The sequence below is a fragment of the Calliopsis andreniformis genome, chromosome 7 (assembly GCF_051401765.1).
Source record: "Calliopsis andreniformis isolate RMS-2024a chromosome 7, iyCalAndr_principal, whole genome shotgun sequence".
Lineage (NCBI taxonomy): Eukaryota > Metazoa > Arthropoda > Insecta > Hymenoptera > Andrenidae > Calliopsis > Calliopsis andreniformis.
This window is the reverse complement of record NC_135068.1, coordinates 11,809,251-11,830,400: the sequence shown is the minus strand read 5'-3', so window position 1 is coordinate 11,830,400 and position 21,150 is coordinate 11,809,251. Positions and strand designations below refer to the sequence as shown.

The following is a 21,150-nucleotide window of genomic DNA, read 5'->3' as shown; positions in this document are numbered from 1 at the left end:
CACACTGCGCTCGTTATACTGACCTCAGCTCATCGCCTCGCACCTCTGAATCGCCGCCTGCGTGAATGATCGTGGCTGACGTGCGTGAGTCATGTAGAATTTTTGGCAAATGGACAGAGAATTCGCCCTTCGAGGATTACATCTTTCTGAACCACACAGCTGAACGTCTGTTATGGAGGTTAGTGTACAGTAGCATTCTATTTATATACATGTGTGCATCTAATAACATGAGATTGTAACGAAGGGTCTTTTTTCAAGGTGTTTGCTGTGTAAACATACCAGTTGATATGGAATCTCTGAATGCGTTTTGAGTTAGCTATAATCTAGAGCGTACTTCTGCGATACACTTTTATATATTTTCTGCATTTATTCGTAGCCACATCTTTGTAAGTAACGCTGCATACCTGTGTAACATGAGATGTGATACAGTGAATAATGACTTTGGGTGTTTCTAGGTATTTTAATATTTATATAGATAAATTATTCGTAATGGAGAAGCGAAGTATCACTGGGAAAGATATCCTGAGGATGGATGGTCTGCTACCACCTACACGGCGTCTGCCTGTCTGTGATGCTGTTACTTCATCGGATAAGAAGAAGGATAAGAAGTGGTCCCTTGGTGGAATTTTGAAACGAATATCTGCCATACGGGATTATGACAGCTCTTCTAATGATGAGGAAATGGTATACTGCACGAGGCAGCCAGGAGGTCGTACAGTGTTCAACAAAAAATCTCATGTTGTTCTTCGTCCTGTGGAGAAAGATTCAAATCAACACTTGAATAGAAATAGCTTGAGCACTGATATTACTACAAACTCCGTAGATACACCAAGTTTGCAGAGAGATTCTGCTCATTCACGTAGCAGTGATGGATCCCTGGATGGATTAAGTAAGAAGACACGGAAAAGTAAATTGAAAGCTCAAGTAGAGGCAAAAAGAGACCAAATTTGTGGGGATAGTAGCTCAGATGAAGAGTCTCGTAAATCCTGTAATTCACTGGCGAGATATCAGACTGAAAACGCCATGCAGAAAAATAGTTCCTGTAATAGAAAAAGTCGTGCTGCGCGTACAGAGCGTTACATAAAACGTTTGTCAGACAGTCACAGATTCCCAGAAGATCTGAACAGTATATCCAACAAACGCAACAGTCTCGATTTCATGCGCGGGAATCATTCAATGGATGCAAATGAATTATTTCGGCCTGCATCGCAGTCACAGTCTAATAGCAACACTTTTCCAGTGCAGAGGTCTGCCGAAAATTTACGACAGATTCCAGCGCAAGCACAATCATCTACTGATCTTACAAAGCATTCTACGAAGCGATATATCACAGATTTAAATCAGAATAACACGTATGCAAAGCCGCATATTCCGAGAGGGAAGAACTATAAGAATGAAGAAGATAATTACTTTTCAAATTCATCTCTCATAAATAGTGATTATGCAAAGCCTTATGATCACGTAAGGAATGGACAGTCGGTACATCAAAGTTCCTCTCCACCAAAGCCGCCGCCTAGAGATCCACGCTGCAAAGTGTACGCTTACAATTATAATTCGTTCCCATTTAATGGGAAGCATCGAGCGACAAAATACGACGACCAGGCGCGTAGGCAAGTGGATAACATTTACGATGCATCGAACAATCGTTCGAGTAGCCTGAAGTCCTACGATTCTAATAATGAAATCAGCTGGTGTGGATTTTCTAAGCGCTATCCACAACGTCCTCTGTCCTTAACAACGCCTCCTCAGTCGTGCAGCTTATCAGAATGCACGAACAATAGACATAACTCGACTGGTAAGCACGTGGACGAACCTGTATTCCATGAAACAGAAGCAATGAGATGCCAGAGAAGAAACAATCGCAATGACCAATTGAACTCGTGTTTCAACAATTATGATGTCAAAATACGGGAGAAGAAGCCATCGAGTTCCATGCAGAATATATACAAGTCGTCTATTTGTAACAGAACATTAGACCCTCCTTGGGAAAAATCAGCTGCTAGACAGACCACTCAGTCTCCAAAGAACATAAGAGCAGAGAAGGAGGAAAGGGAAACAAAAACACCTGAGCAGGAGGCACTGGAGAGGAGAAGGAGCTCGAAGAACCTTGAAGAAGCTTTGTCAGAGTTAGAAGCTATATACAATAGCTTACGTCTAGGAGACGAAGATCTCCTGGACCGAGCAGAACGACGCAGCATGGAGGAGTTCAGCCTACGTCGAGCCAAGACTGACGAGGCTGTTCCTCCACCAGTAGATTCTCCAGACAGGTCCAAAGACGACATGGCCTACAGAAGAATGCACCCCAAGGAAAGACCCACATCTTTCTCAGAGGTGACAGGACAATCAGCTCTCTCTAACATCAGCTACCTGATGGCTTCACCTATCTTGTCTCGCAAAGACGCGACTGAGGATTATTTCTTTACCTCGAATTACCCAGTGCGTCGCGACGAACCCGACGTCACGAGGGATGACGTCGTTTATAGGAGCATCCATCACGCCAACAACACGTTAAAAGTGGCCGACCCTCAGCCACCATTCGGAATACCTCTGGGGCCAGTGGCTACCGCCACAGAAAGTGACTATCTGCACACAACGCCGAACAAGCCAGAGCATCCTCGCTCGCCGTACATACCGCAGTGCGAGCCCGACATTGTTACAGATGACTTGGCCTACAGAACCCTTCGGAAGGATGCCAACACGGGGCGGAATTCCGCTGAGAGCAAAGACGTTGCGACAGATCAGGAAACAGGGTTTGGGAAGAAGAAACGAGCGGTCAGGTCTCTGTCTGCCAACCTGTATGGGTTAATAAACCATGATAGGATCCATCTTCGAAGGGAGCCTAGCCTTCAGAACATCAAGGACGAGATCAACGAAGCTGTGGTCGATGTTAAGTCCCTGCCTGTGCGGGCAGACTGCTTCAGACGCGTCGTCAGCGATGGCGAGCTGTCTGACTATGACACTCGATGGCGCGGCGAGGGCTCGAAGAACGGGAAAACGGATATCAATGGCAACCATCAGGTGTCCAACGTTCACAGGAAGAAGCTCCGCGTGTATATTTCACCGTCGACGAAGGTGCAGAGAGTTGAGAAGGAAACGCAGGACTCCACGCCACAGAATGATATCCTGTCCCAAGCTCTGAGCAACGAGTTCTGGCAGGACTGTCTGCAGCCGAAGCCCAGCCAGTCGAATAAGGACACAGAATCGGATTTCATGGCTTATAGCCGTTTGTGCCAAGATTTAGTTAATTTGATAGAAGGGCAAAACGATGCGGAAGCGAAGCCGATCGAGGAGGCGAGCGATGTTAATTTAGAGGCAACTGTAAAAATAGACAGGCAGGAGGACAATAACGCTGAGGATCCATCGGTTTTGCGGATACAGACGCTGGGGAGCCAGTATTCGAGGCATTATAAAGAGGATGAGCGCAAGGAGGATAAGGACGCGAGACTGACAGAGCCTAAGGAGGATCCCCAGACTGACGACAGCGCGTTCGACTTCTATCTGCGTGTGGCTGACGAAAATGTGAAACTAATTGCGGAGGCGTTCAGCAGCGTGGCGGATCGCTTACGCGATAGTCGTTTAAGCCAGAAGAATTCGCTGACGTCGCGGTCTGAAATAGAAACCGATAGCACGGCGCCCAACACCAGCACTCGCAGCTCCCTCGCTTACAGTCAAGACGACCTGAACGATGATCTGTCCAGCTCGTCGAAGACCACTGACATATTAGACCCAGTTCCTAAGGAAGACGCAGCCCCAGCAGGGGAACTGGAGGCGATCGAACTGGAAGAGGTGCAGAACACCGATCCAGAGCTCGATCTCTCCAAGGCTGTGCATGATTTACAGTTAGCTGCGGCTAGGTTATGCGAACATGAAAAAGAAATCGAGGAGTTGGAGGCGCTGCTAAGGAGAGACGCGAGCGATGCTCCTTGCGCTACTAACGTCCCAGAGGCTGTAATCGCTGATGAAAGTTCCATACTGAAGCTTGAAACGGAAGAGGCTGAAATAGAGAAGGAAACTGTAATATCGACTGATGTTAAGCTGCGGTCGGATGAAGATGACCCAGATCGCGAAGGTGAGAGTACAGAATGCAAGAGTATTTGCAAGCCGAGAATCGAGAGCATCGCTCATTCGACTGGAATGCGTTTTTCGTATGTCACTAACCTCATTACCGTAATGATAACTACATATTCCATGGTTTTGCTGGCTTGTTTCATTGCACTGCTTCTAGCGACCGTAGCAGCATTATGATCGGCCCATTAACGGCAGATTACCATGCATTTTGTGACTAGGTTTGACACGATGAACACGTTACCACGAGGCTATTATTATTATTTGAATCATTATTACTAATGTCCTAGGTCCCCCGGCTCTCGATCATTCGTGATGCTCGCCATTCTATACGAGTGCATAATTAACCAATATGCAGCGTCGTTGAGCGACATGTACAGGGCAGGACAGTTGAGTTTCTGTAAGACCGAGTTTCTATGGACTGTTTAAGAAGGAATGATTTGTTCTTGTTGTTCTTGTTAATGTTGTTGGTTTTAATAAAGTTTAAATATTGAATAGGCACACGTATTCTTTCCTTGCGATTCGATCACCGTCAGATGAAGTATGGTTATTGGATTATTTGCAATAGTGGAGCTTTTTTCAAAATTTGAAATTAAGTTGTACTTTATAAAACACCAGTGGCGGATTATAAATAAGGCGCGAGTGCGGCCTCTTTGACAAAAGATGTATTTCTTGCTGACACAGCTGACTATTTGGATTATAAAAGGTTATTCATTTTGCAAATAAAATTTTGTGATTGTAACAGCTTTTTTGTTTTAAAATAAAACCTTTTTAATAATATCTCTCTTTCTTTTTGTAGGCCTTGGGGCCCCAGTATATCTTAATCCGCCACTGTATACCGTATATTCAGAATAAACATTAACCTCAACTTTGATCATTATATGAATATTCAAAACTAGATTCATTAAAAGTTCATACCTGCGAATAATGTAAACTGCTTAATTATGAAACCAATTAGCTGTTCTGATAATGAAGTGCATCGCGGTAAATTCGATTCATAATTTGTCTTACAATCAATCCAAATTAACTGAATGAAAAACTGATCGATTATAAATCATTCAATTAAGCTCGTTGGTACCACTGGAAACATTTGATTGATTTCAATTCAATATTCCAAGAGGTTAAAAAAATAAGTTTCGAGGATTATGAAGTTTTCGAAACCTAGGTACTTGGCAAAAAAGTATCAAAATGTAAAGAAATTACCAAAGAAATCCTCAAATCTTCGAAGACCTTGAATTTTTTTCTTGACACAGAATTCTAGAAACGTAGATCCAGAAAATAAAAAATTCAATAATTATATACAGTTGGTATCAGCCACTCTATAGTCCCAAAAACCAAACTCTTACAAAAACCATTCAGTCGATAAAATAGTTCTCGTCTCCCATCGGTAATAAGACAGCTTCTATTTACGTCTCATAAAAAACCCAATGACATTCTTCTCAAGACAATAGCATTATTCTTCCACCTTGACATTTTTATTAACTCATCGGATTAATTCCTCAGACCCTGGTAATGCTTCCCTATATTGTGACATCTGTCGCATTAAACCAAGCATCGATCCTGCACCACAATAACGGGTTAGGGGTTTAGTAAACGTCGAGTACTTATCGATTGCGGGCCACCGTGACGTCATCACGGATCACGCCACATCCCCGCCCATTGAAACTCGCCCTCCCATTGGCTCACGTGCAGGCCGGCTGTCTATATCTAGAAGCATGACCGTTGCGCTTTGCAGGTCATATCCTCGAGTCCTTACATGCGCATCCAAATCGATTTATCTAATTATCTCTCCTTATTTGCGTACCCATAATCTGAAAACAACAATATTCGCTAAATTTAAGCGGAATCAACCAAAACTACAAGCCCACGAAGGGCAAAACTATGACTTATTCGATGTCAACAAGGTCGACCCAATGGCGGGAAGTTTAAAATGAAAGTTGAGGTGGGAGGGAAATTGTCTGGATTTTGAGGTTGGGCTGAGAAGCAATTGGATTGATATTGAAGAGAAAGGAATTGTGAGGTTATGAGGATAATATTCTACTGTTTTAGAGGTTTAGTTTGAGGTTATTTTGGAGTTGAAGGGGTTTTTAGATTGTCGCCCATGAGCAAGATGGCCGCCCCTAGATCGAGCATGTATAGAGCAGTCGGTGTTGAGCGCTGGCGTTAGTGCGTGTTCGAGCACGGCACGTTCAGTTTCGCTGAAGTATACGCGGTGTCTGTCAGCGGTTTTGCGTGTCCTAGGTTAACCCTGTTTGACATGTGTACCAGTACGAGTGTTCCTTTCGAGAAAGTTACGCTGTTCTCGGCTCATCCGCGGGAATATTGAGCCCTCGAGTGCGCATCGAGGAGCCCAAAGCATCTTCAGTTCTAAGTTCGGAATACAAAAGCACGTGGTGTCGTTAAGCCCTTTCTGGTTGATCTTATCAGCTGACGAACCGTCGGAGCAGCTACGAGGGATCCAACTCGCGGCTCGATCCTCGCGATCGATAACCACGACGTAAGGAAAGTCGACGATGCATGCCGAACACATTCGCTGCCCATCTGAGTCGATGTTCCATGTCCAAACTGCCAGCCTCCCGGAACATCTCAGGTATCTCACGCGAAGGCGCGTGAGCGGCTGTTTACGAATACTCCTCATCAATGCTACAGCGCGTGGCTGCAGCGAACGCGTTGAGTCTTCTGTGTTCACACGTTCGCTGCTCCCCTGAAACGATGCATCTTTAAACTGCTGGCTATATAGAGTACTATAGAAGTCTAACGCGATGTTGTGTGAGCAGCAGCCTGAGGAAAGCAGCCTCGTCACGCGTCGTCGCGTGATCGGCAGCGAGCGTGTTGTTCAGACCTGTCAGGGTCGGAAGATCTCCGATCTCGTTCTCGGCGTAGATAGCAGAGATAACAGCTGTCTTACTATCCCCGCGGATCTCGTCTTGGATCAAAGGTCAAAGATCGCGGAGGAATCTCGTGGCGCGTTACCCGCGACACGGATTCAGTCGTTCGACGACCGCTAACAGAGCACGTCACGCTCTGGTCGGCTGTCCCTAGCGTCCTTCCCTCGTCCTCGTGCATGTGCTCGTGTACACACACGAGTCCTACACGCGTGGAACACACTCACACTATTCTTGACCCTTGGATCACGCGGTTATAATTTCCTCTGCTGTTCGCGGTGGGAAAAGCTACCGAGAGACAAGAGAATCATCGAGTTTCGGTTTTGGAACAGGAAAAGAAGGTAAGCGCAATGGCCTTGGCTTAATTCCTGTTGATGATACTGTAGGGGCGATATTGGGTCACCTGGAAAGCGGGAAATTTGAACGTCAGTTGGAATTCTGTGGACATGGCGAATGTGAGAGAGAGTTAATAGATTGTGGATGTCTCTGTAGGTTTCTGCTTTTTGATAGAGACAAATAGAGAAATGGAAGCTTACTGAATTGTTCAGACACCAGTGATTAACTCTACTTTATGAATTTCCATTTTTACACACTTCAGTTTTCTGTAAAGGCAGAAAAGTCTATTAATTCCTATCTATTAATATATTAATGATATTAAAGAAGGTCTACTACTTCTTAATTATTATCCACAGTCTATTAATCCTCATTGGAAGCTAATGCTGTCTGAAAACTGGGCCTCCGTAGCATTTTTAAAATTTTTGGATACTAAAAAATCCTCAAAAAATTCTTGAATACTCTTCCAAGTTCCTAGAACATCATCCACTAATTTTCATTGCTACATTTTACCTCAATTTTTAAGAATAAGGCAGAAAAGAAAGGTTATGGGTCTCAAATGACCCAGGTTGCAGACAGAGGGTTAATGACAATTGTAGCTGTGCAGCTGATTCGCAGAACGACTGTGAATCGAGAGCGATTCGAACTTCCGGGACTCGCTAGGTGCAGCTCTGATGTTCTCTTCCTTCGCTTTGTTTCAAGAGCGTGGGCCTTATTGTTCATGCATACATTTTTCCCACTGTTGGATTCACGGCCAATTTATGCGTTGATTGAGCCTGTTATCGATGAATGAAGCGATTATGCAAGCGCTACCTATGCGCGTACGCACCTCGGCTCGTTTTAAATATTTGAAACAGAATTACTTATTTGTATTTGTCGCGTATAAACAGATGCCAAGCGCCACCGAGTATCAGGATTAAGAATAGGAGAAGAAATCTAGTCTTCGAGCTGCAAGTGCATCCTTGCGCATGACTTTTTTTAAGCTACATTCAGTGTCACCGTATTTTTAGTTGAGAGTCTCTCGGTGTTATGTAAGAAAGTGGAATGCAGAGCATAAAAACTGACGATTGAGGCAGGAAGTTTTTCATGTGCATCTCTTGAAAAGATATTTGTAGCTAGACTGCAGATTTGTATGCATTTATGAGAGACTTCAGTATGCAAATACGAACAGAATCCATGTACACAGTTTGCAGAAATACACGGAGAATTTAATACACTTTAGAGTATTCTAATTAGTCTCTGTTTCATGAGAACAAGATTTTTGCATAAATTACCACAGTCTACTCAGTAATTCGCTCTACTCATTAATTATTCCATCTCTTTTTCTGATTGACAAGACGTGTGTCATGTTGTAGAAGTATGTTTAGGTGCCAGAGAGTTTTTATGCTCGTCATGCTGGCATCGCGTGTAGCTATCAATGACAACGAAATCGCCGCAGTTCCTACTGGGTATTTAACCTAAAGTCTCCTCCACACTAGCCAACTCGGATCACTTGGAATCGAGAGATGTAAAACCACTTTGCTAAAGAAGACCCTTTATTTACTTTACTTGGAAGAGATCCAGTGAAGCGAACAGAGGGATCTCATTGACAAAATAGTTTCAAGTTACACACTCGAATGAAAGCGACTCGAGTGGTTTGACTAGCGTGAATCAGGCTTAAAGCCACAAACCTGTGTACACAGTACTTTGCTGAGACAATAGTAACGCGATACGATGGTAGTAGAGCAGACGAAAAGAATCGGTGCACGCTGGTTCCACGCTGGCTGATGCAGTCGATTAATAATGAGAACGTAGCACGAAATCTCTCACCCCTCTTCTCTCCTCTGGATCGATGCTTCCTTCTGGTCGCGCTCTTTCATTTACAGGCCTTCCGCCTGTGCAAATTCACGCGTCCCACGGAGCTTCCGTGATCGCTTCTGCTGCTCTCCAATTAATGTGCCAGGAATTCGACAATTCCAGCCTGTGATTTCCTGGATTCTTGATAGCACTTTTCCTTGGTTTCCAAGTCTTCTCAGAAATTGCCTCCACATCTCTTTTCCTATGAAATTAGCGTCTCTCTTGAGTCACAGAATGTAGACAACTTTCCTTTCCTCACTCCTGAGAGCATGAGTCGCAGAAAATAAAGAGCAACCACATAGCGTTGCATAACATTACCTTTCGAAATTTTTGGCACTGCCAAAACTGACCACGCTTTCCTCTTCATCAGGCTGAGTGGATTCTGTTGCCTTAAACAATCAAATAATTTTCTTTCGCAATTCCATTGAGCTAGCCTTCCCAAGCTACAAGACTATCCACAGATTTCCTTTCCACAAATCTCAGAGTTCCCATTACAACATAAGCTTGGACTTCAGAAGCGCAGAATTTTCTTGGTTATCTAATATTTAACAAGTTCCACGAACTCTGAATGTTTTCCTATTTGTTTCGACAGGCTGTGCAGCAGGTAAACAGAGCAGCGACGGTGGTTTGCATATATAGGTTGAACGTACACGCAGAGCTCGCGTTCACCTTGGCACAACTTAAGCGTAACGCGAGTTGTGCCGGGGTCCGATGTTCAATGTCGTAAAACTCGTTATCTCCGTGCTCCTCGGAGCCGTGCACGCGCTCTGCTTTTTACGCACACCCACGCCAGCGTGGTTGCATCCATGGGATTGATTCTTGGCGTCGCGTGACCCTAGACAGCAATTTTTCTTAACCTATCTTTCAGAGTCCTCCAGTTCTAAGCTCGAGGACGTCTAAACAGTCCTCTAAACAGGAAGATTCAAGCAAATTAGAAATTAGAGTTCCATAAGATGGGAATAATTGAGTTCTAGCTAGCAAGTGCTTGTCTCCCACGCCAAGTATTCACTGTAATTGATTTATATTACCATTATGGTTGGTTTTGAACGCTCGGGAGGCTCTTTCGCGGGAAATTCGATGTTGCTGCGAGGCTAATTGAGTCGATGTCGCATCCCTATTCTCCTTCTTCCGCTGGCCAATAAAAGGAACTCGGTTACGTGGCAGAAAGCGGAAGTGGTGCATCAGTGGAGCTGGAAAGTTTCTTTGAATTAGGAGACGCCAAATTTTTAGCGCGCTTAGAGTCCATGTTTTAATATTTTAAATTATTAAAAATAATTCACTGATATTCTATGCAAGAAATATTATAGTATAGATCTTGCGATTCTATTGTATCAATCAAAGGTTAATGATTTCCCATTTTTGGCTCTCTAATATGCCTAGAGAACCTCTACAGGAATTAGTTCAGGGTCAGCAGGCAAAATCCGCAGGTGATGAGTGCTGTAAATGGGGTTGTGACCCGTTGCACAGTATCACACTTCAGTGGTCAGACCATAGCCTTGACGTAAACGGCTCAGAAGCCTTGCAGTATCATGCAGCACAGAAAACAGAAACTTAAACGCGCTGAGAGACCAGTAGATACACTCTAATGCTATTATTATGCTAATTTTCGTGTACCTCGGACTGCGAAATATATTTCCCTCTCCCTCCCTTCGTGTCCACCTGCGTCAAAGTTGTGCGTCACTTAGGAGAAAAAAAGGGGTCTTCTAGAAATTACTTTCCTGTGAATCGAAAGTGTCTACACCTTCCTAGAGGCACAAGAGAATACTTTTACTTGACACGCTGAATCATGGCTTCCTAGTATCTCTTATCGAGTGTTTTTGGAATTATGAATAATTTTTAGTGATAGAACATTTACGTGGCATTTACGAGAAATCTTTAAAGTTGCAATCTATAAATACCTCTTTTTTTTGCAGTTTGATACGAGTTCTACAACGTTTACAGAAAAAATGTGGAACAATTATCGTCCGATAGATATCTCCTCGCATGAAGTTCCAAGATAGGATAAGAAATCTCGGTTATTTTTGCTTTTTATCTCTGCCACGGATTCACCGTTGCTTACAACACTAAAAGAGAGTAAAACAGTGATCACGTGGTGTCAGCGTGATCTGCTCTGTTAAGAGACCTTGATCCACTAAGGTCACACACAATCTCTGAAGTATCTAAAAACCGAAATGATGCATGACTCAACATTTCTGAAACGATTGCTCAATATTGAGATAAAAAGTGTTTTGGTCTCAAAGGCAAGGTGGCTTTCAAATTTTCAGCGATTCAAAATTCGTCTTTGTTTTTTGTGTTGGACTGTTCGGTTATAATTTGCACACCCTGTATATGCTTGTGTGTACATACATCGCTCACTGACCCCGTTGTCTATTTTCAAAGAGGACAGGGTTTCGCGAGTGGCCCTCTCAATGCTTGCTGATTCTTTTCGCCTTTGGTATCGCTGTAGGTGTGCTGACATAAGCAATTCTTTGTTAAGTATCGATTTGATTTTGGTATGGCTTTCACCCAATTACTGTTCCAGTTCTTCATTCCACGACTTCATCCTCTATCCTCCACACGGCCTGTGGCATTAATGAAGTGATCGTACTTCGCGTTTCGCGTTTGTTTTCAAGCGTTGAATCACCTCATGTCTGAGGATCATCGATTACAGTATCTGTCACTGATTCATTTCGTAATTGATGCTTGAGAGAAACGAGGAAGTGATTGTTTATTCCCAAGGTCAACTTTAATGCGACTAATTAAGTCCCGTAGTTTCCTCCAATTGATCGTAAAAACAGGTTATTATCCGTGCAATAGTATGCACAGGGTATATGCGTAAGGTCATGAAAAACTTGTCAATCTGTAATTTATCATGCTTTTGACTATCGTGTTATTCATAGACTTTTTTATGCATCTATGGAAATTTGAAAGGTATAAAAACTGGCAGAATGTGTAAAATGTTCAGGAACATAGAAAATATAAAAAATAGAGTGCAAATTATAGTATGTAAAAGATAAAGCATACTTTTATTTAAGCTCTACTTCTTTAACTGTGTTTATGAAAATGTGAAACTGCATACAAATCCACAGTATACACACTGTGGACTCTTATGTATTTTTGGAGAATGTAGATGAATGGTAAAATAGATAACGGAGTTCATCATGTAAAGATATGTGAAAGTACAGATTATAATATTAAAAATATGAAACAGGTTCTTATCTAGCTTCCAATTCTTTAACTGGGTTCACGAAAATATCAATTTGCATGAACTTTAGCAGCTCAAGGATCAGTAGATTGGGTGTTCAAGTATTTATAGAAGTGCTAAATGGATAAAAAAGTAGATACTGCACTTTACACATAAAAATATGTTAAAGTACGTGTCATCATTTTAAAAGCGATAAAACAAGTTACTACTTAGGTTTCATTCCTTTAGTTGAGTTCTTGAAAATGATTCCACAGAAATACAAAGTCGAAAGGATAAACTGGAAGTACACAAAAAGTGGGTTCACTGAAGACTGGACTATAGACAGTCCAAAAGCCAGTGGCCACTTAAGAGAACTTTCGCTGCTGCACCTCCTCCTCCTCTGTGACAATGACTCAGCTCGAAGTGATCCACAATTCCAAGTTCTGTTGACCTTTACCCCTGGATGAGCCGATAATCACAAACAGACTCAATGAAATCTGCAATTAACATTTTTCCTGAAGATAAGGCAGTCAAAGTGCTGCACAGGCGATAACACTGTGCCTGACAAGCCAGCGTTTATTCTCCAATGTTTGACACCCGATCACTTATATATAGAATCCGATACCACGGTCTGACGATCCAAGGTCGCGGCAAAATTACTCTCGCGATCGAAGCCTGGAGGATTTGGCGTCCACGTCGAGAACGATTTCAGTTTCGATGACAGGAAGCATGCACCTGAAACAGCGTTGACTCACATCGATTTTCTGGCAATGATTTTTCTTGCAGCGTCATAAACCTGCGTGACAGCAGTTAGAGTACAGGACGTACTATAAGTCTTGGATAAGGGCTACCAGATATTGCCATCATGATCGTGGAGGAGAAACAGTGAGTCGTGATAAAGAAAAGACGCTAACTTTTCCTTTCTATGCTCCACCCACGCTCTGTGCACGTAGTGAGTTGTGTATGCTTACACTCAAGCCTTTCGCATGTGTTACAGTAGTTGTAAGTCATAACTGCCTGAGAATTATTTTCCAGATAACAGTCGAGCAACATTAAACGGATTAGTTATCATAGATGAGGTATAAGATAGATTTACGGTGTTAATGAGCGATTCCGAAGTTCACGAGCTTTGTTTTTTTATTGGCACAAAGTGGAGTGCGATCATGAGGAGGATTAAAGTTCAGTAGTTGCGTCTACAGAGATCTTTTCATTACACTCTGTGTCTTGTACCTCATCAGAGCTAGCTTCTATAATATTTGCTAATATTTTTCTACTAATATAGTTCTAGTTACCTCAAGCTTTTCTTCACTTTTTTACATAGGTTATTTTTTACATGAATTTTCTATTCTTTTGTGAGTTTGAGAACCTAAACCCTACAGAAAATTTGAATTTGATCCTTCGCGAGGATCTCAAATATTTGTACTTCAACAATAATCAGAGAGAAAGTAATTGATTTGGCTTAGATCTTGCGTGAAGTTTCCATTGTCTTGAAGAAGGAAAGAAGCTCATGAATTTCCTCCTTCAGGCTGCCATCTTAGGACTTCTTCCCTTAAAACCAATGACTCAGCCAACAAAGACTAAAGAATTTCCCCATTAACTTCTCAGTTACGACTCTGCTAGGTGAATTCGCGGCAAAGAGTCAATCTCTACCAAACGAACCGTGTAATTGAACGTCTTTCAATAGTTCAAAGGCTATCGCGTTTTATAATGTTCCCCTTGGTCTTGAGTCTAGCCTTGGTCTTGAGATAGTCGTATTCTGTGCGTTTACTTCCTTCCTTTCAGACTGTTCCACACAGGAAGAACGCCCTTCACAGGCGCAGATGTCGGGGAGACCACGCACTAGTCTCGTCTCGTGCGCTGCTAGCTCGATTATCGCGTCTGTTAGGAGTTAATCATGTTCAAAGTCCACAAAGATACTCAAATCCCATGCGCTTGTTGCGCCAGACAGATACCACGACACGTTTCCCATTCGTTTGCGTGTATTCGTCGGTATTGTACACTGGTGCTCCGAAGAAAGGTTAAATTTGATATTTTCACACAGGTGTATAAATAGCCTGGTATTTGTATACACAAGTAGTCGTGGTAATAGCGTAGGATTGGCTCGGGAATCCCCTCACGCCATGCCATGTATAATAAATAAGGATGTGCTTTCCTATAGTCAAACTTCTCATTTCCTTTCGAGTTTCGCACGCAGCTTGTTTATGCATCTAATTAATTTTGATTTTGATTGAAGAGCTTATAACAAAAACGATCATTGTTCATTTTAAGATTTTTTGTAGAATGGAGACAAAAAATATTGTAGAATGTGTTTTAATTTAAAAAAGAAAAATGGAAAGTTTTATGAAGGGTATTTTTGTTATAATCTCTTCAATTTTATTTAGTTTTTCTTAGGCTCCTATGTGCATTGTACCATGAGAAGGAATGAAGAGAAGCTCTGTCCTGTCCTTGGGAGTTGCTATAAAGTGGTCCTTGATGAATTTTGATCTCCTTCAGAACAGAATCCTGAAAAACAGAAGAATTCATTGACTCTAACCTCGAAATGCAATAGGAAACATGAGGGTACACAAAAGATCCATCATCCATTGACAGAACAAGTACACGTCTCCAATAATGCTAGAGATAAAAACCGAGCATTGCGCAAGACCATCCATCTAGCTGACGAAATTGAAAAATAATACAAATATAGACACATGTTCAATCAGAGAGTATCATAGTTTCATTGAAAACCGACCTTCGAACATCTAGAATTAATGCCTCAAGGAAGATGTACTCTTTCTATTTGCGCAATTGATACTTAACCCCGAGACCGACTTCCAAGGAAAAATGCCTAGAATTCATGAACTCGTGTTAAGAAGAAGACCTAAAAATCTTAGAACATAATCTGTTTGCTAATACAGAGCAGAAGAAAAGTTTCTAAAAATCTAGCCTTCTTCTTAAAAACAGAAATTTCTTATACAGTTGAAGGAACTTGAGGTCTGGTCTCAAGATCTCAAAAAATAAAATTGCAAACTTTTCCTAGAAGCTTTTACAAGATCACTCTTTAGTTCAGAGCAGCGTTTCTCAATCAGATCTGCTTCAAAAGCGCTAGTTTATAGAGTCACCAAAGTGTTCTCAGTTTTCTGTCCCACCCAGTATATCCAGGCTCCTCAGTGCAGCTGTAATTCAGGTTCCTCTTCACGCCTGTTGATGTATGTAACAGATTGAGACGCGCAAGATACACTTCTTTCTCTTTCTCTTTTTCACGCCTTCTCTTTGCACGTTCGCCCGCACGTGGTCCCCATTCGATCGGCGCTCGCATGCGATTCATTCAGCGTCAAAGTGGGCAGCGACAACGCGCGCGCATCGAGAGGATGTGCCTGCTAATGCACGCTATTACTTGGCACTATCGAATCTGACGATTACGAAATCGCGTGATCGTGGAACCATCCCACACTATTTTTGCACGATGCATGCCTGAAGTCTTTAGCCTTAGTCGATCTTCGAGGCTGATTCGGCCATTGCAAGGATAAGCGAGCCTGCAATGGAGGGAAGAAGCTGGAATTTATGAAAGAAACGGTGAATTTTATCCCCTTCTGAAACAGTTTTCTAGAAGGCTGAAGGTCCTTATATAGAATTAGTTGGGAAGAAAATTATGGTTTCATTTGAGATAAATCTGAAGAAAAGTGGGATAAATAGTTCTTGGATAGAGTAGAGAGGAGTTCTAAGGCTCCTTAACTTTCTATAGAAATGCATATATGGATTGCATCTTGGAACCAGGGTCGTCTGTGAACCCTGGAAGTATGGGGAAGAAAGTTTTCTAATCTCTCAAAATTTGATGGCGTTGAAGGCTTGTGATTATGAGCTGTATTCTCTTGGAAACAGTGTTAGGAACTCAGCAATTTAATTCGACCTCTATGTTAATATTATATACTATTGGCACTGCTACTGCTGTCTAATGCTGATACTAACAATATACAATACTTATACTAATGCATTAGTAATACACTTCAGAGCAAAATTAAAGGATCACTACCTTTGGGTTGAAAAATTGTCGATCTTTGAACTGCTGTAACTTCGTAAAGAAAAATCGCAGGGAGGTGAGCCTGGTCTCATTTTAAAGGGCAAAGCCTCTACTTTAACACCCCTGCATTGAATTTGTCCGAAAAAAATTCTCCAGTCCACGACCCGCCGAGAAAGAGGAGGTGGTTTCTCCCAGAATCTTTTTCCGACACAGACGGCTCTCAGGAACTTGATAAATTTTTTTAGTGATCTTTTTGCAGGTGATATTAAAGCTGAAAGCCTTTCCTTTACTATAGGCCCTTAAAAATTGACCTACGATTTTTTCTTGCCGATTTATCGCATTTTGAATGAAGTGGACTGCTGGCGCTAGAATAACTAAAGACACACATTTCATTCAAAGTACTATAATTCGGCGAAAAAAAATCGTAGATCAATTTTTAAGGTCTCGTTGGAAAGGAGAGACTTCATACTTAAAACCTACTGCAAAATTAGTCGTTAAAAAAATTTATCGAGTTCCTGAGAGCTATCTGTGTCGGAAAAAGATTCTGGGAAAAACCATCTCCTCATTCTCGGCGTGTCAGGGAGTGGAGAATTTTTTTTGGAAAAATTCAACTCAGGGGTGAGAAAGTAGAGGCTTTACCCTTTAAAATGAGACCAGGCTCACCTCGCCGCGATTTTTTTTCGCAAAGTTACAGTAACTCAAAAATTGGCAACTTTTTGCTTCTCTGGATCACTGGGTGATTCTGAGGTCGATGGCTCACTTTTCGTTCAGAGCGCGATAACTCAGCGAAAAAAAATCGTAGAGCACTTGGGAAGGTCTCATTCGACGGGGAAGGGTTCAATCTTCAATCTCCCGCCAAAAAATATCCCCAAAAAAATTCATCAAGTTCTTGTCAGTTGTAGAAAATTGAGGAACATTCGGGGAAAAACCACCCTCTCTTTCTCGGCGGATCATGGACTGGAGAATTTTTTTCGGACAAATTCAGTGCAGGGGTGTTGAAGTAGAGGCTTTGCCCTTTAAAATGAGACCAGGCTCACTTTCCTGCGATTTTTTTTCGCAATGTCACAGCAGCTCAAAGATCGACAATTTCTCGCCCCGAAATTAGAGATCCTTTAATTTTGCTGCGCAGTGTATTATTCTCAATAGATAATTCGCTGCTTAAACATTGGTACTGTGTACTGTTCTCATAGTGCACACAATAGACAATAGTTTGCCTACACTAGTGTACCCAGTTTGCCCACATTTCTTACTCCATTAACAAAGAAACTGTACCAGTATCAATGTCACTAGCACGCCCTCACAGAGCGGCGGAAACCTTTTCCAAGAGGACAAGCGCTTAGCCTCGGAAGCCTTGAATGCTATTAACGCCAAGAATCTTCAACCGTGGAAAAGAACCAAGGATCCAGACCTCAGAAAGGTCAGGTTCTCTCAACCTTGTTTCTTCTTCCCAGGGAAATGGAAGGCTTCTGGATTACCGGGGCGATCCACGCGATCAAGGCGCTGTCCTACGTGTACGACCTGCTGACGTTCCCTGTATACCTCATCCTCCAGCGGCCCTGGGAGAAGAGGAAGGCGTCGAGGAGGATCAAGGCTCGGCCTGTCGCGAAGGATGAGCATAGCATCACCTACAGGAGCGTCGACCCGCCGAGGGCGATGCACATCACTCTGGAGCGTGAAAAGATCGACACGATGGAGAAGATGTTGTCTTGGGTCGCCGCGGTTCACAGAGACAAGCGCTGCTTGGGTACCAGAGAGATTCTTGCTGAGGAAGACGAGGTCCAGCCTAATGGTAGAGTATTTAAAAAGGTAATTAATCCTCTGTTGTATCCTCTTGTGCTATAACTGCGCAGTCAGCCTGGAATTAAGTGACTAATTAAACACCTTTGCAGTACAAAATGGGGGACTATAAATGGAAAACTTACTTGGACGTGGACAGGCTCACGACCTCCTTCAGTCGTGGCATGAGGGAACTGGGTCTCACGGCGCACAAGAACATTGTGATATTCGCTGAGACCAGGGCTGAGTGGATGATAGCAGCCTATGGATGCTTTAAACAAAATCTAACTGTGGTGACTATTTATGCAACCCTTGGCGATGACGCTGTTGTTCATGGTATTAATGAAACAGAGGTGGAGACTGTTATCACTAGCCATGACTTGCTGCCAAAGTTCAAGAGAATGCTGGAAGAAATGAGCACCGTCAAGACCATCATTTACATGGAGGATCAGCTGAACAGTACTGACACAACTGGTTATAAGGTAAGTCAGTGTTAGAGTGACTTAATTAATGGGTTTCACACTTGTGAATGATGTAAGATAGGTTATGAATATGTAGATATGCTACTGCAATGAATATTAAGAGGGTACATATTTTTTATTGCGTTCATGTTAATTGAATGCTTGTGTTTCATTAGAGATCAGTTGTAAACTGCAGGAATATTGATATGTGCTAATGTTTTTGTTTCTAGGATGGAGTGAGACTGATACCATTTTCTGAAGTGATCCAAAAAGGCAACACTTCAACTGCGCCCATGTCACCACCACAGGCCAGCGATACTGCGATCATTATGTACACTTCTGGCTCCACTGGCGTACCAAAAGGCGTGCTGCTGTCCCATTCAAACATGATCTCCACACTGAAGGCTTTCTGTGACGCTGTGGAGATCAAGTCAGACGATGTTTTCCTTGGATTTCTACCCTTGGCCCATGTGTTTGAGCTTCTCGCTGAGAGTGTCTGCCTTCTGACTGGCGTCCCCATTGGCTACAGCTCACCACTGACGATGATCGACTCCAGCAGCAAGATCCAGAGAGGCTCCAAGGGCGATGCGTCTGTTTTACATCCGACCTGCTTGACTGCTGTGCCCGTGAGTCTTCTGAGTCCACAAGAATCCTCAGATTCAATTACCAATCTCTATTTCTGCTCCAGCTTAACCTGGATCTCCACAAAGTCCATGTATTAACTAAAGAAACCTTCAGAAGATCCAAAGACCAATGTCTGTTTCTGTTCCAGCTTATCCTGGATCGTATATCCAAAGGCATCAACGAGAAGGTAAAGAAATCAGGCGCCTTCAGCCAAGCGATCTTCAAATTTGCTTATGAGTACAAACTGAAGTGGACAAAACGTGGTTATGACACTCCATTCTTCGACAAACTGATCTTTGGAGCTGCGAGACAAGTTCTGGGTGGAAAAGTCAGGCTCATACTCTGTGGAGGGGCTCCTCTGTCCCCAGACACACATACACAGGTCAAAATTTGCCTCTGTGTCACCGTGACCCAGGGATATGGACTCACAGAGACGACCTCCTGCGCCACTGTCATGGATCGTACGTATCTGCTATCAGAGTCTCCCTTTTTCAGTGGATCTTCAATCACAAGGAACATTTCTCTTCCAGAATATGACAGAAGCACTGGAAGAGTAGGTGCACCGACCACAGTCTGTGACATTCGACTGGAAAATTGGGAAGAGGGTGGCTACAGGGTCACCGACGTCCCACACCCCAGGGGAGAGATCCTCATTGGCGGTGGAAATGTTTCAGCTGGTTACTACAAGCTGCCTGATAAGACGCAAGAAGATTTCTTCCAGGAAGATGGAAGACAGTGGTTCAGGACAGGAGACATTGGCGAGTGTCATCCTGATGGCTGCATAAAGATCATTGGTAGGACATTTTCATTCACTTAACCTCTTAAGTTCTCAGGGAGATATTACAAGGAGGATCTTGTTATTTCTGCAGACCGAAAGAAGGACTTGGTGAAACTGCAGCTGGGTGAATACGTGTCTCTGGGCAAAGTGGAGGCAGAGTTGAAGACATGTCCTGTTGTAGAGAATATCTGTGTCTATGGGGACGCACACAGGTCTTACACGGTAGCGTTAGTGGTGCCTAATCACTATTACCTAGAGGAGATTGCCAAGAATATAGGAATATCTGGGAAGAGTTTCGAAGAACTTTGCAACGACCCACGAGTTGAGAGGGCAGTATTGCAGGAGTTGGTCGAACAAGCAAAGAAATGTGAGTATCTAAAGATTATTCAGATGTTGCTCTAAATTTGATTCTTTATTTCCCTTTTATTGGCTATGGAGCTGTCCATATTTTTGGATAACTTCTTTCTCATCTAAGTCTTGAAAGTCTCGAATCCTGAAGAAAGTGCAAAGTTTCGAGTCCTCGAAGCTCGAAACTGTTTGGATTTCAAGAGGTTTCGAGGTTTCTAGGTCCTGGAAAGTTCAAGTAATAAGTTTTCTTTTTTCTGCGCCGTCTAGGCAAGCTCCAAAGATTCGAGATACCAGGTGCTGTGAAACTCTGTACGGAACAGTGGACGCCTGACATGGGACTAGTGACAGCTGCCTTCAAGTTGAAAAGGAAAGCCGTGCAAGAGCGATACCAACACGAAATCAACAGGATGTACGCTTCGTGATGTCGCGAAAACTCGTTCCAGAAGTGTGACAGTTGAAGTGACCCAGAAATTAGAACGAAATGAGCACCTCGACGACCATTATCTACCAGTTCGTGAACCGAGGTCGTATATGTCAAACTCGTCTTGTTTCCGCGATCACCAGCGCCTAGTGTCGCACCAAAAGACCAAAAAGTCCCATTCGGCAATGCAAACCGCTAGACACGGTCTAAACACGATGTATCAATCATTAAAAAGACTCTATTAGGGGATATCTTGTTACTCAATTCGGCTTCTCGTTCGACACGAAAGCAGCTCGATTCTGAGCGTGTTGTAACATAGTTGTCGCGGTACGATGCGAGGTGTGAGCAAGAGCAAAGCCAAAATGACGCAAGGCGACTGTCCCTCGCGGAAGTTGTCTTCGAAATTGATGTACACGTCTTAACAATGCACTCATTCCTTCAGCGATTTCCCGACGCAACA

At 43.0% G+C, this 21,150-nt stretch overlaps 2 protein-coding genes and 2 long non-coding RNA genes across 7 annotated transcripts; 2 read left to right on the top strand and 2 right to left on the bottom strand.

Moving 5' to 3' along the window:
- The first annotated feature begins 268 nt into the window (after positions 1-268).
- Positions 269-4,566, top strand: LOC143181744 (uncharacterized). 2 transcript variants are annotated; one of them, XM_076382320.1, is made up of 3 exons: positions 269-386; positions 456-4,069; positions 4,356-4,566. In XM_076382320.1, the coding sequence occupies exons 2-3, from the start codon at positions 490-492 to the stop codon at positions 4,379-4,381; spliced, it is 3,606 nt and encodes a 1,201-aa protein (XP_076238435.1). In that variant the 5' UTR covers positions 269-386; positions 456-489; the 3' UTR covers positions 4,382-4,566. The 2 variants fall into 2 exon arrangements, with proteins under 2 accessions (XP_076238435.1, XP_076238434.1); XM_076382319.1 differs by having other exon boundaries at positions 456-4,566.
- Positions 4,567-6,421: 1,855 nt separating this feature from the next.
- Acsl (Acyl-CoA synthetase long-chain) lies at positions 6,422-20,827 on the top strand. 3 transcript variants are annotated; one of them, XM_076382054.1, is made up of 9 exons: positions 6,422-6,562; positions 13,069-13,167; positions 17,734-18,088; positions 18,172-18,540; positions 18,750-19,145; positions 19,292-19,604; positions 19,674-19,937; positions 20,013-20,288; positions 20,537-20,827. In XM_076382054.1, the coding sequence occupies exons 2-9, from the start codon at positions 13,148-13,150 to the stop codon at positions 20,689-20,691; spliced, it is 2,148 nt and encodes a 715-aa protein (XP_076238169.1). In that variant the 5' UTR covers positions 6,422-6,562; positions 13,069-13,147; the 3' UTR covers positions 20,692-20,827. The 3 variants fall into 3 exon arrangements, with proteins under 3 accessions (XP_076238169.1, XP_076238170.1, XP_076238171.1); XM_076382055.1 differs by lacking the exon at positions 6,422-6,562 and adding an exon at positions 7,155-7,291; XM_076382056.1 differs by lacking the exon at positions 6,422-6,562 and having other exon boundaries at positions 13,011-13,167.
- On the bottom strand, positions 8,924-9,668 carry LOC143181810 (uncharacterized). The gene is made up of 2 exons (XR_013002344.1): positions 9,438-9,668; positions 8,924-9,321 (listed from the first exon to the last, which is right to left on the bottom strand). It is a non-coding gene; the product is annotated as an uncharacterized LOC143181810 (long non-coding RNA).
- Positions 14,675-15,758, bottom strand: LOC143181560 (uncharacterized). Its single transcript, XR_013002297.1, has 2 exons — positions 15,384-15,758; positions 14,675-14,784 (listed from the first exon to the last, which is right to left on the bottom strand). It is a non-coding gene; the product is annotated as an uncharacterized LOC143181560 (long non-coding RNA).
- Positions 20,828-21,150: the final 323 nt, after the last annotated feature.

Excerpts from the sequence above, each read along its gene's own strand:
- Acsl (XM_076382054.1), top strand. The coding sequence starts at position 13,148 with ATGATCGTGGAGGAGAAACA. Across the intron at positions 19,605-19,673 it reads CTGCGCCACTGTCATGGATC|AATATGACAGAAGCACTGGA; the intron begins GTACGTATCTGC and ends TTTCTCTTCCAG. Across the intron at positions 19,938-20,012 it reads TGGCTGCATAAAGATCATTG|ACCGAAAGAAGGACTTGGTG; the intron begins GTAGGACATTTT and ends TTATTTCTGCAG.
- LOC143181744 (XM_076382319.1), top strand. The coding sequence starts at position 490 with ATGGAGAAGCGAAGTATCACTGGGAAAGATATCCTGAGGATGGATGGT.